The sequence below is a fragment of the Cydia strobilella genome, chromosome 4 (assembly GCF_947568885.1).
Source record: "Cydia strobilella chromosome 4, ilCydStro3.1, whole genome shotgun sequence".
Classification (NCBI taxonomy): Eukaryota; Metazoa; Arthropoda; class Insecta; order Lepidoptera; family Tortricidae; genus Cydia; species Cydia strobilella.
Genome location: NC_086044.1, coordinates 19,728,192 through 19,745,823, shown reverse-complemented (window position 1 = coordinate 19,745,823; position 17,632 = coordinate 19,728,192). Strand labels below are relative to the sequence as shown.

Genomic DNA, 17,632 nt, shown 5'->3' with positions numbered 1-17,632 from the left:
TACATTTATCTCATCGTACCGTACGTGTGTCTCGCTCGCACACCGGAGCGGTATGCGGATCCGCATCCAATGTCAAAATATGACTAAGTTCATACAATGTAACGGCGCGGAAGATCGCAGTTAGGTCTTTTATTAGCGAGTTTATGTTTGGAATCAGTTCGGTGTCAGTACCTACATTTCGTTAACCTTGCCTATAATGGTGACATTAGAAACTTATAAAGGCTTATGGCGAAGTTTTATCACATGAATTCTCGATGTTAATGCGCACTATTAGTAAATGTAGTGAGGCCACATTTTCACTATACCTATCTAAACAGAAACATGTCAAAGATATGATAGATTCAATTTAACCTTGCCGACACTGTTACCCGAAAATGTTGCTCTTGAAATTTTCGATTGATATTTTCAGTTTCAAATTTTTTTTCACGTAGTTATGTAACTAATTGTGTGTAACACATTTGTTAAAGAGTTATCCAGTTGCTTCCTGATAATTTCGCCATACATATTATAACACGTCGGCGTGGTAGAGCGTAAAATATTAACAGTGTCATTAATTTTGCAACGTCCGTGCGAGTTGCGTCCCGCAGTGAACCGCATACAGCAATGCGGTACCATCTGCCTACAGCTTATGCACGCATTTTTGTACTACGAAAATAAAAGGCTACAATTAAATTTTAACTTAAAAATTCGTCGAAATTAAACTATCGTGAGACATATTTCAAAATATTTAGATCAGTACGCACGATGTACAGCCGCCGCGGACACTCGTGCCTGAGGAAGGATTCCCGAAGAATCCGAAACATTATGTCGCCAAGAGCGACTAAAAATAATAGTGAGTGAAACACACAAGCACAATGGATTTTTTTTAAATATAAACGGCAACAGACGACCTGCATTCCAGAAGGCAAGACGACAAGAACGAAGACAAGGTTCCAATCGCTTGCGCAGTGGCGAACAAAACGACATCTAAACAAAATTTTAACCTATTTATTTCTAGAAAAAAAGTGCTTAAATCTATTTTACATTTGTGTGCAAAATCTCTAACATGAGATTATGTGCGCGGTCACCAAACTCGCGTTTTGTTGTTAACATTGAGTAATTTAAAATATAATTACAAATACATCTCTATCGCTACTACTCTCTCTCTTCCATATAAGTGCGATAGAGAGACATTAGCGGCGCAAACGATGACAATCATCTTGGCTAGGCGCCCAGGTTTGACACGACTAAAGGTTTTATTCGGATTGTGACTAGAGCAGCATTGCGATGTCACTGTAAATTTTACAACAGCCTTTCTTTACCCAGAAAGTACTGGCCATTATTGTTTGATAAGCCTAGCCGTAGCCATAACTCAATACTTACAAAAAAGCCTTAAGCTCCACTAACGTTACTAGTTCTTATTCTTACTACACTTTACAACTGAACAAGCATTGCACATTATACAGGTGCAGTTGCATAAGAGAAGGGAAAGCACAACCGCCCTTTTCGTGATGCAATGCACTTTAGCCTCAAGCCTCTTACTGTACTCTCACTGGCTTCCTTGCTCTCTCCTGTGACATGTTTTTGCCATTACTCACTGTTTGATCAAACATTTAAATACGTGGCAACCTTGTTTATAATTCACGAGAACAGGGAAATATGTCGGCATAAGAGTTATTTCGTTTATTAAACGTAATGTGACTAGGATACGAGTATCTACTCCCCAACAAGAAAAGATAGCACAAGATCAGCAGTCAAGAATTTCCATACAATACAATAATATTAGGAAAATGGATCCAACCAACGAAAATCCCTCAATACAATTTTAACTTCTGTCAAAAACACACGTACCTACACTGTTATGGACGGACATAATAAAATGGAAAATATTTCAGAATTAAAAGAAAATACACAGTTTGATATTAAACAATAATAATAACAAAGAGGATATAATAGGATAGAGCGGTACTGTCATAGTAAATTTTGTAGCCACCGTAAATTCACTGCCATCTATCGACACACGGTTAAAACTAAAAATGAAGATGTATAAACATACCATAATACTATAATACGTATTTATATATGGATAAAGATTTTTTGATTTGTATTAATTATTTTTATATGATTTTGACCCATGTTCTTTCACTGATATGCGTTAAAATTGTTCAATAACAAACGAAACTGTCAACGCCATCTATTCGAGAGTAGGTCAAAGGTAGTGGCGCCATATGTTCGAGAATCAAATTTTCTTGATTTTCGAGGCACGTTTTTTCCTTCCATCCATCTATTACGGAGTTATAAATCTATCTTTGATAATAATAATAAACTTGGCCACAACCCATTAAGTCCTTTGCACTAGTAACTTGTGGTTTTAGAAAATTATCTACAGAAATAGGGTAACATTCATGTGTCGTTTGGACATCGGTTCGTTAAGTTATTGGAAAGTAATATATGTACAAACCTTGGTACAAACATACATAAGTAACATACCTGCGAATTATTTATTTGGTTTATCATCTATTCTTCGTCGTGGTCAAAGTAATATCTCAAATGTGCAATCTTAATTTTATACCAGTACCTAATAGTTAGGTATACATCGATTGCGTGTAAAACGCCATTATTTGCAAATTTCGCAAATTTTTTAAAAGCCGTTGCGTGAATATCTTTACATTTTAAAACAATGTTTTAAGAGATATGGCTAGTTACGTAACTGGCAAATCCATATTTTTATCGCAAAATTTTGACGCCGTTACATCATTGTTTCCAGTGATATAGGACCAAGAGAATGTGGTGAAAAACTGCACACTGCACATTCCATAAAAGTTAAATAAAAGCGAACCTTAAACCTTCACCATAAAGTCTCTTTTACAGTTCTCTACTGTAGATTGCATGTAGAATATGAGTAACTCATAATTGCATATCAAAAGAACCGCATCAGACGTATTTCGTCAGCATCTGTTGCGAATAACTTTTACTTCGAATGGCGCTCAAACTACTTTTACGGACATAAATCGTAGTTGTTACAACATTTAAAGAGCAAACATCTTTGCAACTTATTAAACTAGTTTAACAGTCCCGAAATGGTAAATAAATCCGTTAATCTCTTAGTTTATGTGTCTATATTTGTCTTCTAATGTACCATCTTGATAATTGTGTCAGGTCACTGACTATTCGTGGTACGTTTTTAGATTGACATTTCTATCATTGCTGGATGAACCTGAAATAATGTACAGAGCATTGTCATTCTGGTCTGAGCACTGTCCATCCATCTGGATTTGTTATGGATGATCTGTCATTGTCAAAAGTGACGTTTGTAAACCTAAAGTTAACATGGTTACCAGTACAATATGACACTGGGTTAACGGTTTAACCGGTTAACCCCGGGTAGTTGGGATGGTGCAAGTGGCGCTAAATGTCACTTGACACCATAAGAACAAATCCATATCAAATTCATAACCTGCTATTACAATCAGAATACGCGTAAATCTCGCATAAATGCTCGGCATAAATGTTAAAAAGTATAAAATTTTTAAATAATTTTACCAAGTATGATACTAATTAACTGTAACAGATGTCATATATTAAAGAAAAAAGTGACGAAGCCCTGCAGTGGTGAAGGCCTTCCCCACTTTATATATAGTAGTGTGACTACTTAAAAAACACAAATCAAAGTATTTAATAAAATAATTTGATTTGTTTTCAAACTTGTTCAAGTATGATACTAAATTAACAGTTTCAAAATTCAAAATTTTTGACCCAGAAGTTTCGGAGATAAAGGGGGGGAATGGTCATTTTTTGCCTATTTTTTTGAATAACTTCTAAACTGTTTATCTTAAAATTATAAAAAAATATATTTAAGATTCTCAATTAACAGTGAATTAAAACAAAAGCAGACAGTAATGCTTTAATCCGCGTTTACGTTGAAAAATAAACGCCGCAAGTTTGTCCGCCGAGTGACGTAAAGTACCTAATGGAAAATTTGCCCAAGCACGGCGCAGTATTTAATTTGATGGGAACGTTTATAATTCATTCTCGGCGGCAATTTAAAGTAGGCCGTGGCCGTTCCGCGCGTTTTTCACGGAAAATTGGGAAAGCTGGCGGTTTTAAGGCTAATGAAAATGACAGACTTTAATAATAAGGTAAACAGTATTTTTTAGTACCCATGCCAGTAAAATATTTGTAATAACGAATAATTAATCCCCTGCAGATGTGTGGAATGCTATTTGTATTTTACATTATTTCTCTTAAGTGTACGGATAACGACATCATATATGTTTCGACGAAACACTTCAGTGGTATCACCCAACGTCTCGAAATTGGATAGATATATTGACGGGGAAAACCATTTCATTCGCGCCTCAGATCGTCAGAATGTTTGACGGACTCATACTCGTATATCCTTATTAAAAGCATCATAACATCATGCAAAGAACTGTTATACTTGTAACTGTATTTTAGCTCCTTAAAAAAACCTTAAAATTCACATAGGTACATACAGTGACAGTCGATCGACTAACTGAAGTCTTATAAGCGCGCGGTTCTTTTACGCGGTAAACGCAGAGCGGTACAGCGAATTGTCTTTTTCCTACATTCCGTTGACGCATGCGTTCAACGCTGCGTTTATCGCATAAAACAACCAAGCGCTTAAACAATTTTCCCCCTTGATTTCGACATTGTCGTGAATATAAATCTATCGACCTATCAAAACAACATTGTTATCTATCTCTTTCTTTCCCAGGAGGATGAAGACGAGGAAGACACAGAGACCTGCGCGAGTCCAGAAGTATGCGCGCCGCAACCTTTCCCGAGGCACACGGCCCCGCATCAGGCGCCTAAACCTTGGAAGCGGACAGGTAAGGGAAAATGTACCTTGGCTTTTACCTATAAGGTTCTTAATTGTATGACTGACTTATGAGCTTGAGGCCTGGAATCCTAAATGCTCAGTAAACGCAGATGATTATTAACTTTACTAGGAAAGTATTTGGCTATAATGTTGCTTGTGATAATCTGGGAAAGGCGCATCAGTTGGTCTGTCCTTAGCTCTGGGCAGAAAACAGATAAATACTAAAGTTAAATGAAAATATTATTTCGTAAAAGTGCGCTAGAACTGCTAGCTTTCAGCTAAAGTTTTAATGCAACTATAAAGTGCCTGTAATGGAAAAATCATTTCTTATATAGCTTGACTTATAGTCCCTACTTAGGACTTGGACAGCAAAGTTTTAAGTCTGGCCGTTTACTGAAAGTAATTGAAACTATGCTCGTATACTCCACCCGGATTAGTACTAAGCACTTTTTCTTACCCACGCACACCTTTGGCGGCGTTGGCAACATTGGCGGCATAGAAGAAACGCCTCCACGCGCGCCACCCCGCACGCGAATATCGCACGATGAGTACCACCAGTTCTGCGACGAAGCCCTGGAATGTATGAACGCATGTGTCAACCCTAGCTGCATGACGTCACGTTGCAATTGTTTTTATGTTGAATTTCGAATCATAATCTGCACTGTTTGGTTTTTTTTCAGCCTTTGTTTTTAAAAGAATCATGTGCTAAACAGTGCAGATGCATGCATCATCCCACTAACCCGTGTTTAAGCGGTTAAACCGTTACCCCAGTGTCAAATTGTACTGGTAACGATGTTAACTCCAGGATTAACCGGTTAACCCCGGGATAGTGAATGGTGAAAGTGGCCCTTATATAATACTGAACAACTTTTATAATGGGAGCAATGCCGATACATGACATGCCATGGGGACGACAATGCTTACAGTGCTAATAATGGGATCTTTGTAAATCGTATGCTGATTGTAAATACCTACAAAAAAGTGTAACCGTACACAGGGCCAAATTTAGAGGTCTGGAGGCCTCAAGGCAACAAATTAGTGAGGGCCCCCTGGCCCCAAATAATTTTCCAATTGTCTTTATTGTGGGTGTCTCTTTTGTTCTTCTAAATCCGGCCCTGACCATACATAAACACAGTTACAGTTTTTAGTTCACAGTTTACACTTTTTTTTTGCAATTAGTCAACGTTTTCGCTTAGTTAACATCCAACGCGGTGTTTTCACGTTTTTTTATTTACTAGCAAATAATTTTCACTTTTTATTTTAACAATAATGACTTCACAACTTTGAAGTTTAGCTTTGCTCATTGTCAAAGAACACCGAACATATTTTAGTCATAATTTTCAGAAATTTCATAATAATTTTCATGTTCATTGCTTTTGCGTATTCCAATAAAATATTCCTTTGTCCGATCAATTGGATAATTTTATCTTTATAAAAGCCTCAAACAATACTTGTTAGAAGTATGAAATGTGTAAATTTACATCTTCAAATTAATTGTTTTATCCATTACTTTTCCCTAAATAAATAAAAGCATTAGATGAGTAAATATGATCATTTATGGTCAAAAACATAAGATGAGTAAATATGAGTAAATATCATCATACTTAAGTAAAGAAACTCCATTGAAACATTCGGTGAGAAAACCTTTAATTCAGCTAATGGTCCTGGCTTAAGATGGCATTTAAAATCTTATAAAAGCGTAATCTTTCACTCGTACTTGGACCAACAAAAGTGCAAAGCTCAATTTTTGAGGCACTCTGTTTTAGTACAAATACCTACAGAATAAAAGAAAAACGTTCTCCTTTAGAATTCACAAATAATTTTCTCTGTAACCGCCAAATGGACTTAATGAAGTATATATGTCTAATGCCTATGTTTATCTACAGCGTACGACTTGGCAACGCAATGTCCGTCTCGACGTGCCTCCATGCGGCGCCATACCGTGGCTCACGCACACCCTGTGTGCCCACCGATAGATGGCGCTCACTCCTTGCCGCACTCAAGGTAACAATAGTAACAATTACATTAGGTATGTGTTGTGTTTGACGGTAGTAGGACCCAACGACATGCATGTTGCACGCTTATTTCTCGACGCGCCTCCATGCAGCGTCATACCGTGGCTCACCGATAGATGGCGCTCACTCCTTGCGGCACTCTAGGTAAGATAGCAAACGACTTGGTAATAACTAATATACGTGTATTGTTTGACGGTAGTAGGACCCAACGAGATGCCTGTAGAAGTGTCTCGACGCGGATTTATGTGGTGTCATACCATGGCGCACGCACACCCTGTGTGCCCACCGATAGATGGCGCTCACTCCTTGCCGCACTCAAGGGAAAACCAGAATACGTATTATACGTTTGACGGTACTGACGGTAGTAGGACCCCATGAAAAGCCCCTCGTTGCCCCATTTTGACGTATATCCATGCACACAGGATTAAAACTAAAAATGAAAATGTATGTATATATGGATACCTAAATGATTTTTTTATAATTTTTTTAGAACGCCATATGACTGACCCATGTTCATATTCATATTCATATTCATATATTTATTCATAATAAGTTCTTTCACTGATATGTGTTAAATTTGTTAAATATCAAACGGTGTCGCCAACGCCATCTACACGATTTAATTTTTTATATGTAGATATCTGTGTTTCTTTTAATATTGATATTATAGTTTTTTTATGTAATTCGACATTAAGAGACCTTATACATCTCTAAGTAATTGTAATACGTTAGTTTGAATTGGTGTTGTATATTAGGATTATTAGGTATAATTATAATTATTGATGTATTTTTTTTGCTTGTATGTAAATTCAATGTGTAAAAGTGCCCTTGTGGCCTATTTTCTGAATAAATGATGAAGTTTATAATTTATAATCAGTGCAAAGTTAGCTTATACGGTTTCTAATAATTATTCTATGGATTGAACCGTGAGGATTTTACATTTATAGGTTTATATCTCTCTGACAGTTTATCGTATCCCCAGGCCGGGCTCCCGAGCGTCATGCGCGGGCGCAGCCTCGCTAGCGAGCAGCGACGATGCGCAGCTGGGCGAGCTGTCCTGGTCGCGCTCCTCGCTGCAGGACGAGCTCATCAAGTCGGTTAGTGGCAGCCCCAAAGTCGCGCACGTGAGTAGTTGTAGCTAGTTACATTACAGGTTTTACCAAGTGTTGTTCTACCGAGATAGAAAAAGTTAGAAGACATCATGAGAGATAATTAAAGTGGCAAAATCAAGAGGCCTTTAGGCTACTCGTATTACATCAACTTGACAATTAGTCACACGCATAGAGGGACCGGATCTCTCACTGTTTTACCAACTTGACAATTTATACATTTTATACACACTGAAAATTCTCTGTTTAATTCGAAATGTACGACAAATTGTCAGTGTCAGTTGACAATTAATTGTGTTGTTGGTAAAGTAAGAATGGGATGTATGCGAGTTCTATAAAATAAGGACGCTACGCACAAAACATTTTGTACATTAGCCTAATTTCCTATCTCTATCGCACGCGCGTGATTATATTGCTGTCCCAACCCATGATGCCGGCGGTCAATGCCTGTGTGAGCGGGACAGCGATATAATTATATGTGCGTGCGATAGAGATAGGAAATGGCGGATCAATCTACGAAATCAATGTCTTTATTTTATAGAACTCGCATACATCACCCCACTGTTACTTTACCAACATCACAATAAAATTGTCACCTGACACTGACAGTTTGTCGTACATTTCGAATTAAACGGCTAATTTTCAGTGTATAAATTGTCGAGTTGGTATAACAGAGAGATCTCGTATAATCTATGCGTATGACTAAATTGTAAAGTTGATGTAATACGAGTATCTGTGACTATGGAATGTATGGAAAACTGTCAGTTCTTGTATGCCTGCTGTCGTAAGTCGTAAAATAATTACTTACTTGATATACTCGTAATTAATTCATTATAAATAATACCTATTCTTTATATAACCTTTTAGTAAAGCGCGTAATGTGACGTACGTAATTGAAAAAACAAAATAAACCAATAATTTAATATGACAACTAAATACTCAAGATCCATTGTCACTTAATTGACGCATTAAAGCAATGCTCAGGCCTTGCATAATGTCTCGCATTAACGTCGCATAAAAATGGCAATAAAAACTCTTTATTCACTATTCTTTAATGTCTTTTGTCTTTAAATCAGGTTAATCTGTGTGTAATTCACTTGGTAAAACCAACTATTTGCATGTACATTTAGTTCCGTTTAGAAATTCAACACGTACAGTCCTCTTAAGAGTCAGCTCCCCGGCCAGCTCGGCAGAATTTCACCTTCCCATACAAACGGAGTTTCGTTCTCATTTTAAAACTAGGTATTGGATTTTAATGAAACTTTGCACATACAATGACATGGGGTATATCTAGGTCTGTAATTAGTTTATATAGCTCTAGTATATAAAACAAACGAAATAGAGCAAAAACAAATTTTGTATGAAAAACTTTAATTCGCTGTATTTTTTTAACTATTGTATCTGAAGCTACATAAACTAATTACAGACCTAGATATACCTTATCCTATTATAAGTACAAAGATTCAGAGCAATCAAGCTAGTCGTTTTAAAATGAGAACGTAACTACGTTTGTATGGAGAACCGAGCTTGCCGGGGACTCTTAATAAGTAGCATATAGGTTAGTGATATAGTTATTCTATATAAATAAATGAGTATCATCACACTCACACTTACTTATTAATCTTAGTTTAACATAGTTCGCATGCACAATATCAACCGAATTTTTGCATATTTGTTACCTATTACTTAATAAAAAAAACGGCTTTGCCTCATTTCAAGGTAGAAAAAACATAATATTTTATCATGCCAGGTGACAGCTAATTTATGGTGCGTATATTTTTTATACTATGGGTACTTTATAGGTATTACTTACAATTACATATTTTGATTTGTTTATCGATCAATGGTATGATTCTATTCATATGTTATTAAGATTTAACATGGTTAAATGGCAGAATTTAAAAACACGATAGATTGCATATTTGCCACGACGTAGAAACAACGACACTTTGGAAATAAACGTTTTTTACGCAGATCCTCAAATTACTATTTTCCAAAAAGCTAGCGTAAAACTGAGGGTAACCATGCATGAAACGTTAATAGCTGTAGCTCACACCGGCGTGCCAAACTGTCATTAGATAAATTATGTAATCCTAGAAAGTATTAGGCGCCTTAACGAAGTGTGAAGAAGATAAAAAGGTGCTTTAATGGCTAACCACAATTAAATGCCGGCTATTTGTTGATTACAAGATGCTATGGAGGTGAAAGAATGAATGAAGGATATTACGAGTAAATAAGGCCATTTTCTTGTGAATTATTTGATTTAACTCTCAATAAAGTAGCGAGTACTAATTCCAGATGTAGATAGAGTCCCTTTAAGCTATACTATACTTGATTTGCGACAGAATGTGAGAGCGATATCATAACGAAACGTCAAATCGTACCTTGAAAATTATGACGTTTGTTATCTCGCTTCCACACTTTGTCGGTGAAGATTTAGCTTAGACGGACTTTAGGAAGCATGCTATATCCAAAGAATCCAAACTCGACTGCCATTTTAGTTGATAGTGGTACTTAGTCAGTGTTATTTTAGAGATGCATAAATATAGTGGCTTAAAATAAAAGTAGGCAGGGATTGTTAACGATATTTTAATTTAATTTATATAATGGATACACTTTGGAGTTGAAACTCTAGGTCCATGGGGTCCCAGCGCGCACAAGTTGTTTGCAGAAATCGCGAAGCGTCTGGTTGACGTAACTGGTGACCGAAGAGCTGGCGGCTTCCTCGCACAACGTATCAGCATTGCGATACAGCGAGGAAATGCCGCCAGCATCCTTGGTACAATGTCTCAAGGGCCTATTTTAGATTTAAGCTAGTTACTAATTTCGTTTACGTATTAGTACCACTGTATATATCTTGTATGTAAATAAAGAGTTGTTGATAAAAAAAAATTGATACACTTTAATAGGTAAGCTAATAGTTGTGTGGTAGTTAGTAGCTAAGAATTAGTAGGTAGTAGTATTACATTTCAAATAACCTTAACAGAAAGGGGTAAGTTGAAACACAAGTCATGAAGTCAGTAAAGTTGACATAGTATCTCAGATCTCATTACCTGGCAAGGTTAAACTATACATTAGTACATATCTCTAAGCACTAAAGTGCCAAGGAAACCATTGCAGTACAATAACTTACAGTCTAATAACTGATCACGCTCTGACGATGCTGTATCTACCTTTGTTTCAATTTGCCTTGATTACCCTAATTTCTTCACGAAGTCTTAATTCTTAACCTAGTCGTTTTTCTAACAGAAACAGTGGCAAGATGCCATAATGTCCGACGACCGACTGTCTTTGACTCTTGAAGAGATCGTCCACATCAGATCAGTTCTGACGAAGGCGGAGCTTGAAGTACTGCCTGTCGAAGGCAGGGTTAAAGAGGACGTGGAGAAGAGAAGGGTGAGTACACTTAGAGTTAATAATGTGAGCTATCTCACTTTACATACATACATGGACCAACTAAAGGAAAAGATAAACGTCGTGACGTATCAGGCGGTCAAACGAAAGGCTCAGGAAAGAGATACATGGAAATTGCTCCACCGACAAGAGCTAGGCTCTTAAATTAATGATGATGATGATCTCACTTTTTATGTAATGGAGTGGGATAGATAACTGGCCTCTATTTTATTAAGTTCAATTGTCACCTGGCAATGACAATCGCATTTTAATCCAATGTAAATATGGAACTGTGGTGTCTTGTTAAACTAGACATACATATACAGCGAATTGTCATTGTCAAGTTGGTGAAACCGAGATTTGAGCCCCGACATTGTGTACAAGAAAAAGGATTTATTTTGTTTTTAGGTTTTACAATATCAATATGATTGAGTGATGAAGGCCGGCTTACCGCAATATAAATAAAATATTTATTATATTTTTTGCATTGCATTTTTGCAACTTGAGTGACCGCGTGATCTCAATGCATTCACGCGTCATCATACTGTCACAGATGACAGTCTACCTTTCTAGAGAAGTTTTATAAATTTATTGCTATTAGACGTTAAAACCATCTCATTTCAACTGTAAGCAATTATAATTTATTTTGTATGTCACCTGTGTGGGCAGTTTTTATTTGCTTTTTATACGATTTTTTTTTCATTAAACTAGATAGTTTTGTTGCCAAATGAGTATTCGGTTTTAACTCACAATATTTTTTTCTGCTTCCAGGTATGCTTCTTATGTTTGAAGACAAGATTCGGCATTTTTGGTCCGTGGGGCCAGAAGTGCAAGCTGTGTAAGAAAACTGTTTGTCAGAAATGCTGCTCGAAGGTCAGTACTTGTAAGCCTATGTTACTTTTCCACCTAATAGAGATCACGAACGAGTGACATTTGAGCAAGGACAACAGGTAAATCTGGACTGAATGTTTCGCAGGCATGTCTTGGAGATAATCTTTGTTTATTGTTGTTGTAATAGCCGTTTTATATTGAAATGCGGAAGAAATACTTGGTTTAAGTGTTCAGTTGGAACGTTGTAAACGGGCTAGCTGTGATTGAATATGTACCGATCGTTTTTACTTTAGACACCGGACTGATTTTGCGATTTGAATAGGTAGGTTTCGCATTCAGCCAAGTTTAGATACAGCCAGCTAACGTATTTACCAGATTAGGTGTCCCTGTTCTCTGATGATGATCTTGACAATTTGTATTGCTAGGAATGCTACGTATATTGAATCCCTAATCTAAAGGCGTGGCGTCTGCGCTGCTTCACGACGTAAGCACTAATCGTTTCTAAGGACCTTTCTTTAAGCGAATGTATTGAAGACCCTGTCGATTCCATACTTGTAGGTATCTAGTCCATTATATAATTTGTTTATCATTCGTTTGTCTTCAGATGCGTATACCAACGGAGCACTTTGCGCACGTGCCAGTAGTACTGCTGAGTCCGTCACTGCTACCGTCGCCAGAGGACGAGCCCTCCTTCCCGAGGAGCCTCATGAATCGGCTGGTGCCGGAACACTCGGTAAGGGTCCGCTTTATGGTGATGCCTCTGATTTCAAGGTTTATTCTTATCGGTTTTGCAATAACAGTATAATGGTTCTAACCACAGATTGTTGGTGTTTTTCAGAGCTCAGAGCAGAACAGCGTGGGCAGCGCGCCCAACAGCCCGGCTGCCCTGCGCCGCGCGGCCCCAGTGCACTCCGCGCCCGGCTCGCGCGGCACCAGCGCCATGGGCTTCGCGGAGCTGTCCGTGCCGCCCGCCATGAGTCGCAGTGTGGAGGGGCCCGAGAGTATGCCGGTCACGTTGCCAGTGCAAACGCCGGAGCGGAGGTATGTGTTTTTCGTAGTTCTATGGAGCAGATAACTAGTTTATCGATCTTATGCTTGAATGTTTTAGTACTCTGTAAAACTCTGTATTCATTATAGTCCCGTAGTCACATATATTATTGTAATTAATGTATTATCGTTTAGTCTCTTTTGACAGGACCTAAACTTAGAGCGGGCAACCGACATTCCTACTTATTCGACTTATTAAAATAAAACGGGACAGATCATATAATTATTTGTAAACGGCGACGATTGTTTCGCGAATCCTCACCGGTCCCGCCGTCAATCATATATAGGACAAGACTGTATTTAAAGACCAATAGAGAAATATCCAACTAATTGTAACAACCGATTTCAGGGCCCGCTACAGCCGCAGCATGATGACGAACGCGACGGCGGCGGAGCGTCTCCGCGGCGTGCAGATGGCGGTGTGCCACGACTGCAAGGCCATGGTGCTGCAGATCATCAAGTCCTCGCGCGCCTCGCGCTCCGCCTCCCGCGACCGCGCGCTGCGCCACCTCACGCTGGACCTCGCGCCCGTCTACACTGCCGACTGCTAGTGCGCGTGCGCGATGCCTGAGGCTTGTCCGATTGAGTTCAGGGGATAATCGTTGATGGAGCTTTATAGCGCCTATTTAATATGTTGGTTGGTTCGCAAAAGGCCTCTCTTGAAACGTTTCTCGGTTTCAGCCCGAATACTATCTCCTGCAAAATCATGCATTTATTCGTCCTACCTTTTAAGAAGTGAACGAGGCCGAATCTCTTCAATCTTGATTTGAAACGGACAAGCGCTCATGTTTCGCTCCCCGAGTGTACGACTGTACGTACGTTTAAACTGCTATAAATTAAATTGTAGATTCTGGGTACCTCAAACTTTCTTTCTTCGCATCGCTTTCTTTTTAGCGAAATCAAATATTTAATTTGCAACCTTGATGACCTTTTTTGGCTCGACATTCTTTTTCATTTTTCTTTGAAAACATGACATTTAACGCTTTACAATTCAAATCCTTTGACATCAATCCCAGATTTCAACCCGGACAATAAACAGTGGAAAAAGATCTGATTCTAAAATTGGTTCTTAAAGTAGAATTAGGTATAGATAATACCAAACCCCTATTTCACCAAATTGACAGTAGTTATCTGACACTGACACGCATTTCTGCTTCGACAGGGGACTATATGAACCTGACAATGCAAAAATATACGGCATATTGTCAATGTTAAATAACAATTGTCATTGTCAAGTTGGTGAAACAGAGGGGAGATAACAAGGAGCTTCCGAGGTTGTGTGGATCTAACAATTTGTTTTAACTAGACAATGACTTGACAATACTCTATGACCTTTTGACAGATACCTAATAATTTTATTTGTCGCACAAATTCATTTTCCCATTCTTTATCGAATTGAATATTTACAACAGAGACATTCTCGCCCAGATGTGTTTAATGATATAATGATAAATGTAATGATATATTCCAAAACTAAATCATATTTTGTCACGTATTTGTAATAGAAAATAGAAATATTTATATTCATATTTTTTCCGAATAGAATGTTTGATGTTTCAAAATGTCTATAATAAATGATTGTAAATCAAACTAATCTGTGTTCAGAAATAATGATGTGCTATTTGTTGTTATTGTATAAAGAAATTTATCATGTACATATATGTATTGATATTGGTAATTCTGTCGATTGGATATGCATTCCTCCGCACCGAGCATGACTAAGGTGTGATATGCTCCGCCCAACATCTTGTCAGGCGAGTCAAAATAAATTACCCAATTCCTTCGAGCAACACCGGGAAGGGAGTCGGCATTCGCACTATTTCCCCTCTGCCGAAGCACATGCCCAACGGGCATGCACACAACTAGCGCGGTGGGTGTTGTGACTCATCCGTACACAAAAAGAGATCGAGGTGTACAAGATCTGTCTTTGACGTGTGTCATTTTCTATATATTTGTGTCGTCATTACAAATTGGATTTTGTATGTAGTGAGTGAGAAGTGCGACTATGTGAACGTTTCCTCCCGCAAAAAATGGCAAAACGATTTGTATAGTAAGATATCGCTAGGGCTCCTCCCTTCCGACGTGTCGGAAACCGGTGTTGCTCGAAGCCTAAATCAGTCGTCGACTTTTCAAGACTAGTGACCGACTGATATTGATATGACCTTGGTCGCGTTGTTGAGGCATTTCTCATATCAGCATATCACACATCTATTAATGTAATCACTGGCAGTTAGCTATTTCATAAAGCTTCTAGAATAGGCGTGGCGTATGTTCCAGTCTGAGAAGCAGTTTTCTGTGCCATAAAATCGATTAATCGACATTATTATGGGCGATTGTTATAGTGCTTACCTCCACGTCCCCTCAATACTAGTGTTAGGATCGCACCAATGAAGAACAAATCTACGTGTCGTTGGAAACAATACTTACTATTTACTTATTTATTTCCTCGCTTTGCCATCTTATTTATTTACTATGAAATGCCGGTCCCTGCGCTCAGATCTTTTTGACTACGTTGAATGAAATCAACTAAATAAATTGAATTTTAGATTATTTTTCGAAAATCCCAGTGAAATTTAAAATTGCCGGGCCGGCATAATCAAGTCTGATTGTGTAAAAAGTTAATTATAAGCTTAGTTTCCTCATTCCACTATCATGTCTTAGTTTTATTTAGATGTTAATTAAATTATTTTGCCAAATATGTAACCACTTTCGATATTTTCTTGTAAATATAGCTTTTTTAAGTGTTCTCTAATCGGTTACTTAATCCTATATAGAGGTAAGTTTGTATAAGATCTTCACCGTTAGCTATGCTACGTTATGTTTGTAGTCGAATTTAAAAAGTACTCTACCTTGTCGACAACTAACACAACGTTGTTATAATAATCATGTTTTCAACACACTTGCTCAAAACGACGTTTTTATTCCACCGATTTTTGACTCATAATCCTAGATATTAAAAACACGCGTGCTCTTTCAGTGTATTATTCCACTCGTGCTTTTTCATTATATTACCCGACTGAGTTAAGAAGGTAACTGATTGCTAATAATATGCATGGAAAGGTAGCCTTCTTTAATTGGTCGGACTGGCGGGCACGGGCGCGCCCTGCTATTAAAATTTGATTAATATGAAAGTTTCTTTTTTTTTCTCGCAAGTGTGTTGAAAAACGTCGTATGAAACGCGTGTGCATTGGTCATTACACACATCGGCTTTCTTATTTCGCGCTCGCTTACAGCTCGCGCGCACAATATCGCCTCGTGTGTAATGACCAACTTAGCACACTGGTATCATAATGTACTATTATTATTCTTAGCTACACGGCACTCGGCACTTGCTGAATCCTTTCGAAGTTGTACATTCCCTCCGTTATGTTATAGTTCACTTTAGTTTTAATAAAGATGTCTAGTTTTTTGAGGCCGAACGAAAATGAGGCCTAATTTCTTATAATCTAAAGCCGCGTTTACACTTATGCGTACTATAAAATTACAACATTTGTTACTTAGTATCTGTTTGTTACGTGACACTCATTAGGCTTTATTTCGCCTACACTTATGAAGTGTAAATGCGGCTTTTGCTATATCAGTGTAAAATATTACTACTCACAAATCAAAAGGAGTCGAATTACCAGTTACAGATTATTGTACATGTGTATAAATTGTAGTAGTCTATATTAGATGTTACTTAGATTGTAACAATTAAAACCATACCTAAATTAAAAAGAGGAAATAAAAAAACGATACCTATTAAAATAATAACAAATCGTATTGGCATTTTTTTTTCAACCGTAATTTAAGTTCCTACCTACCTATTGGCACAGAATAAATAATAGTAAGTATATACCTACTACCGTACAGGGGCCCATGTCTCGAACGGTATTAGGCTAATATTATTAGTGTAGGCATGGTAACCCATACGATTTGACAGTTCGTGGACTAATAATATTTGTCTAATACCATTCGAGAAATGGGCCCCAGAAAAGAAACTTCCTACAAAACCGAAGTTTGACAGCGGTTCAGGGTCGAATCGTGCTATCCCTTTCTAATATATGGTACTATCCCTTTCGGCTATTTAGGGTTATCAAAATTCAAGTCATTATCTTATCTGTGCTCGTGCACGAAAAGGGACGTCAAGTTGTGCCAACCCTAATAATTGCTCGGAGCAATTATTAGGATAGCTGAGCTGAGCCGAGTTTGCCCGAAGCGAGGAGATTCGCACCTCTGCTATTGGTGGATTAGATTTCTTGGAGAAGCAACAAGAAGCAATTGCGCATCACTATATTGCTATATTTAATACAATAAAGTGTCAACATAATATAATACACGAAGACTTTGTGAATGCTGACAATTGCATGATAAAGTAACTTTATCCCATTGAGTTAAGGTTGAAGATTCGTTTATTCTTCGAGAAAGTACTTTCA

At 37.7% G+C, this 17,632-nt stretch overlaps 1 protein-coding gene across 2 annotated transcripts in view; it reads left to right on the top strand.

Annotated features, from left to right (window-relative positions):
* Positions 1 to 15,982, top strand: part of LOC134740808 (protein spire) — a 219,110-nt gene extending 203,128 nt beyond the window's left edge. For both annotated transcript variants that reach the window (XM_063673430.1, XM_063673429.1), the window contains 9 exons: positions 4,718 to 4,832; positions 5,322 to 5,402; positions 6,709 to 6,826; positions 7,820 to 7,961; positions 11,196 to 11,342; positions 12,111 to 12,212; positions 12,775 to 12,903; positions 13,009 to 13,211; positions 13,567 to 15,982. In XM_063673430.1, coding sequence (XP_063529500.1) covers positions 4,718 to 4,832; positions 5,322 to 5,402; positions 6,709 to 6,826; positions 7,820 to 7,961; positions 11,196 to 11,342; positions 12,111 to 12,212; positions 12,775 to 12,903; positions 13,009 to 13,211; positions 13,567 to 13,768 — 1,239 coding nt within the window. In that variant the 3' untranslated portion in view covers positions 13,769 to 15,982. The remainder of the gene's footprint in view (positions 1 to 4,717; positions 4,833 to 5,321; positions 5,403 to 6,708; positions 6,827 to 7,819; positions 7,962 to 11,195; positions 11,343 to 12,110; positions 12,213 to 12,774; positions 12,904 to 13,008; positions 13,212 to 13,566) is intronic.
* Positions 15,983 to 17,632: the final 1,650 nt, after the last annotated feature.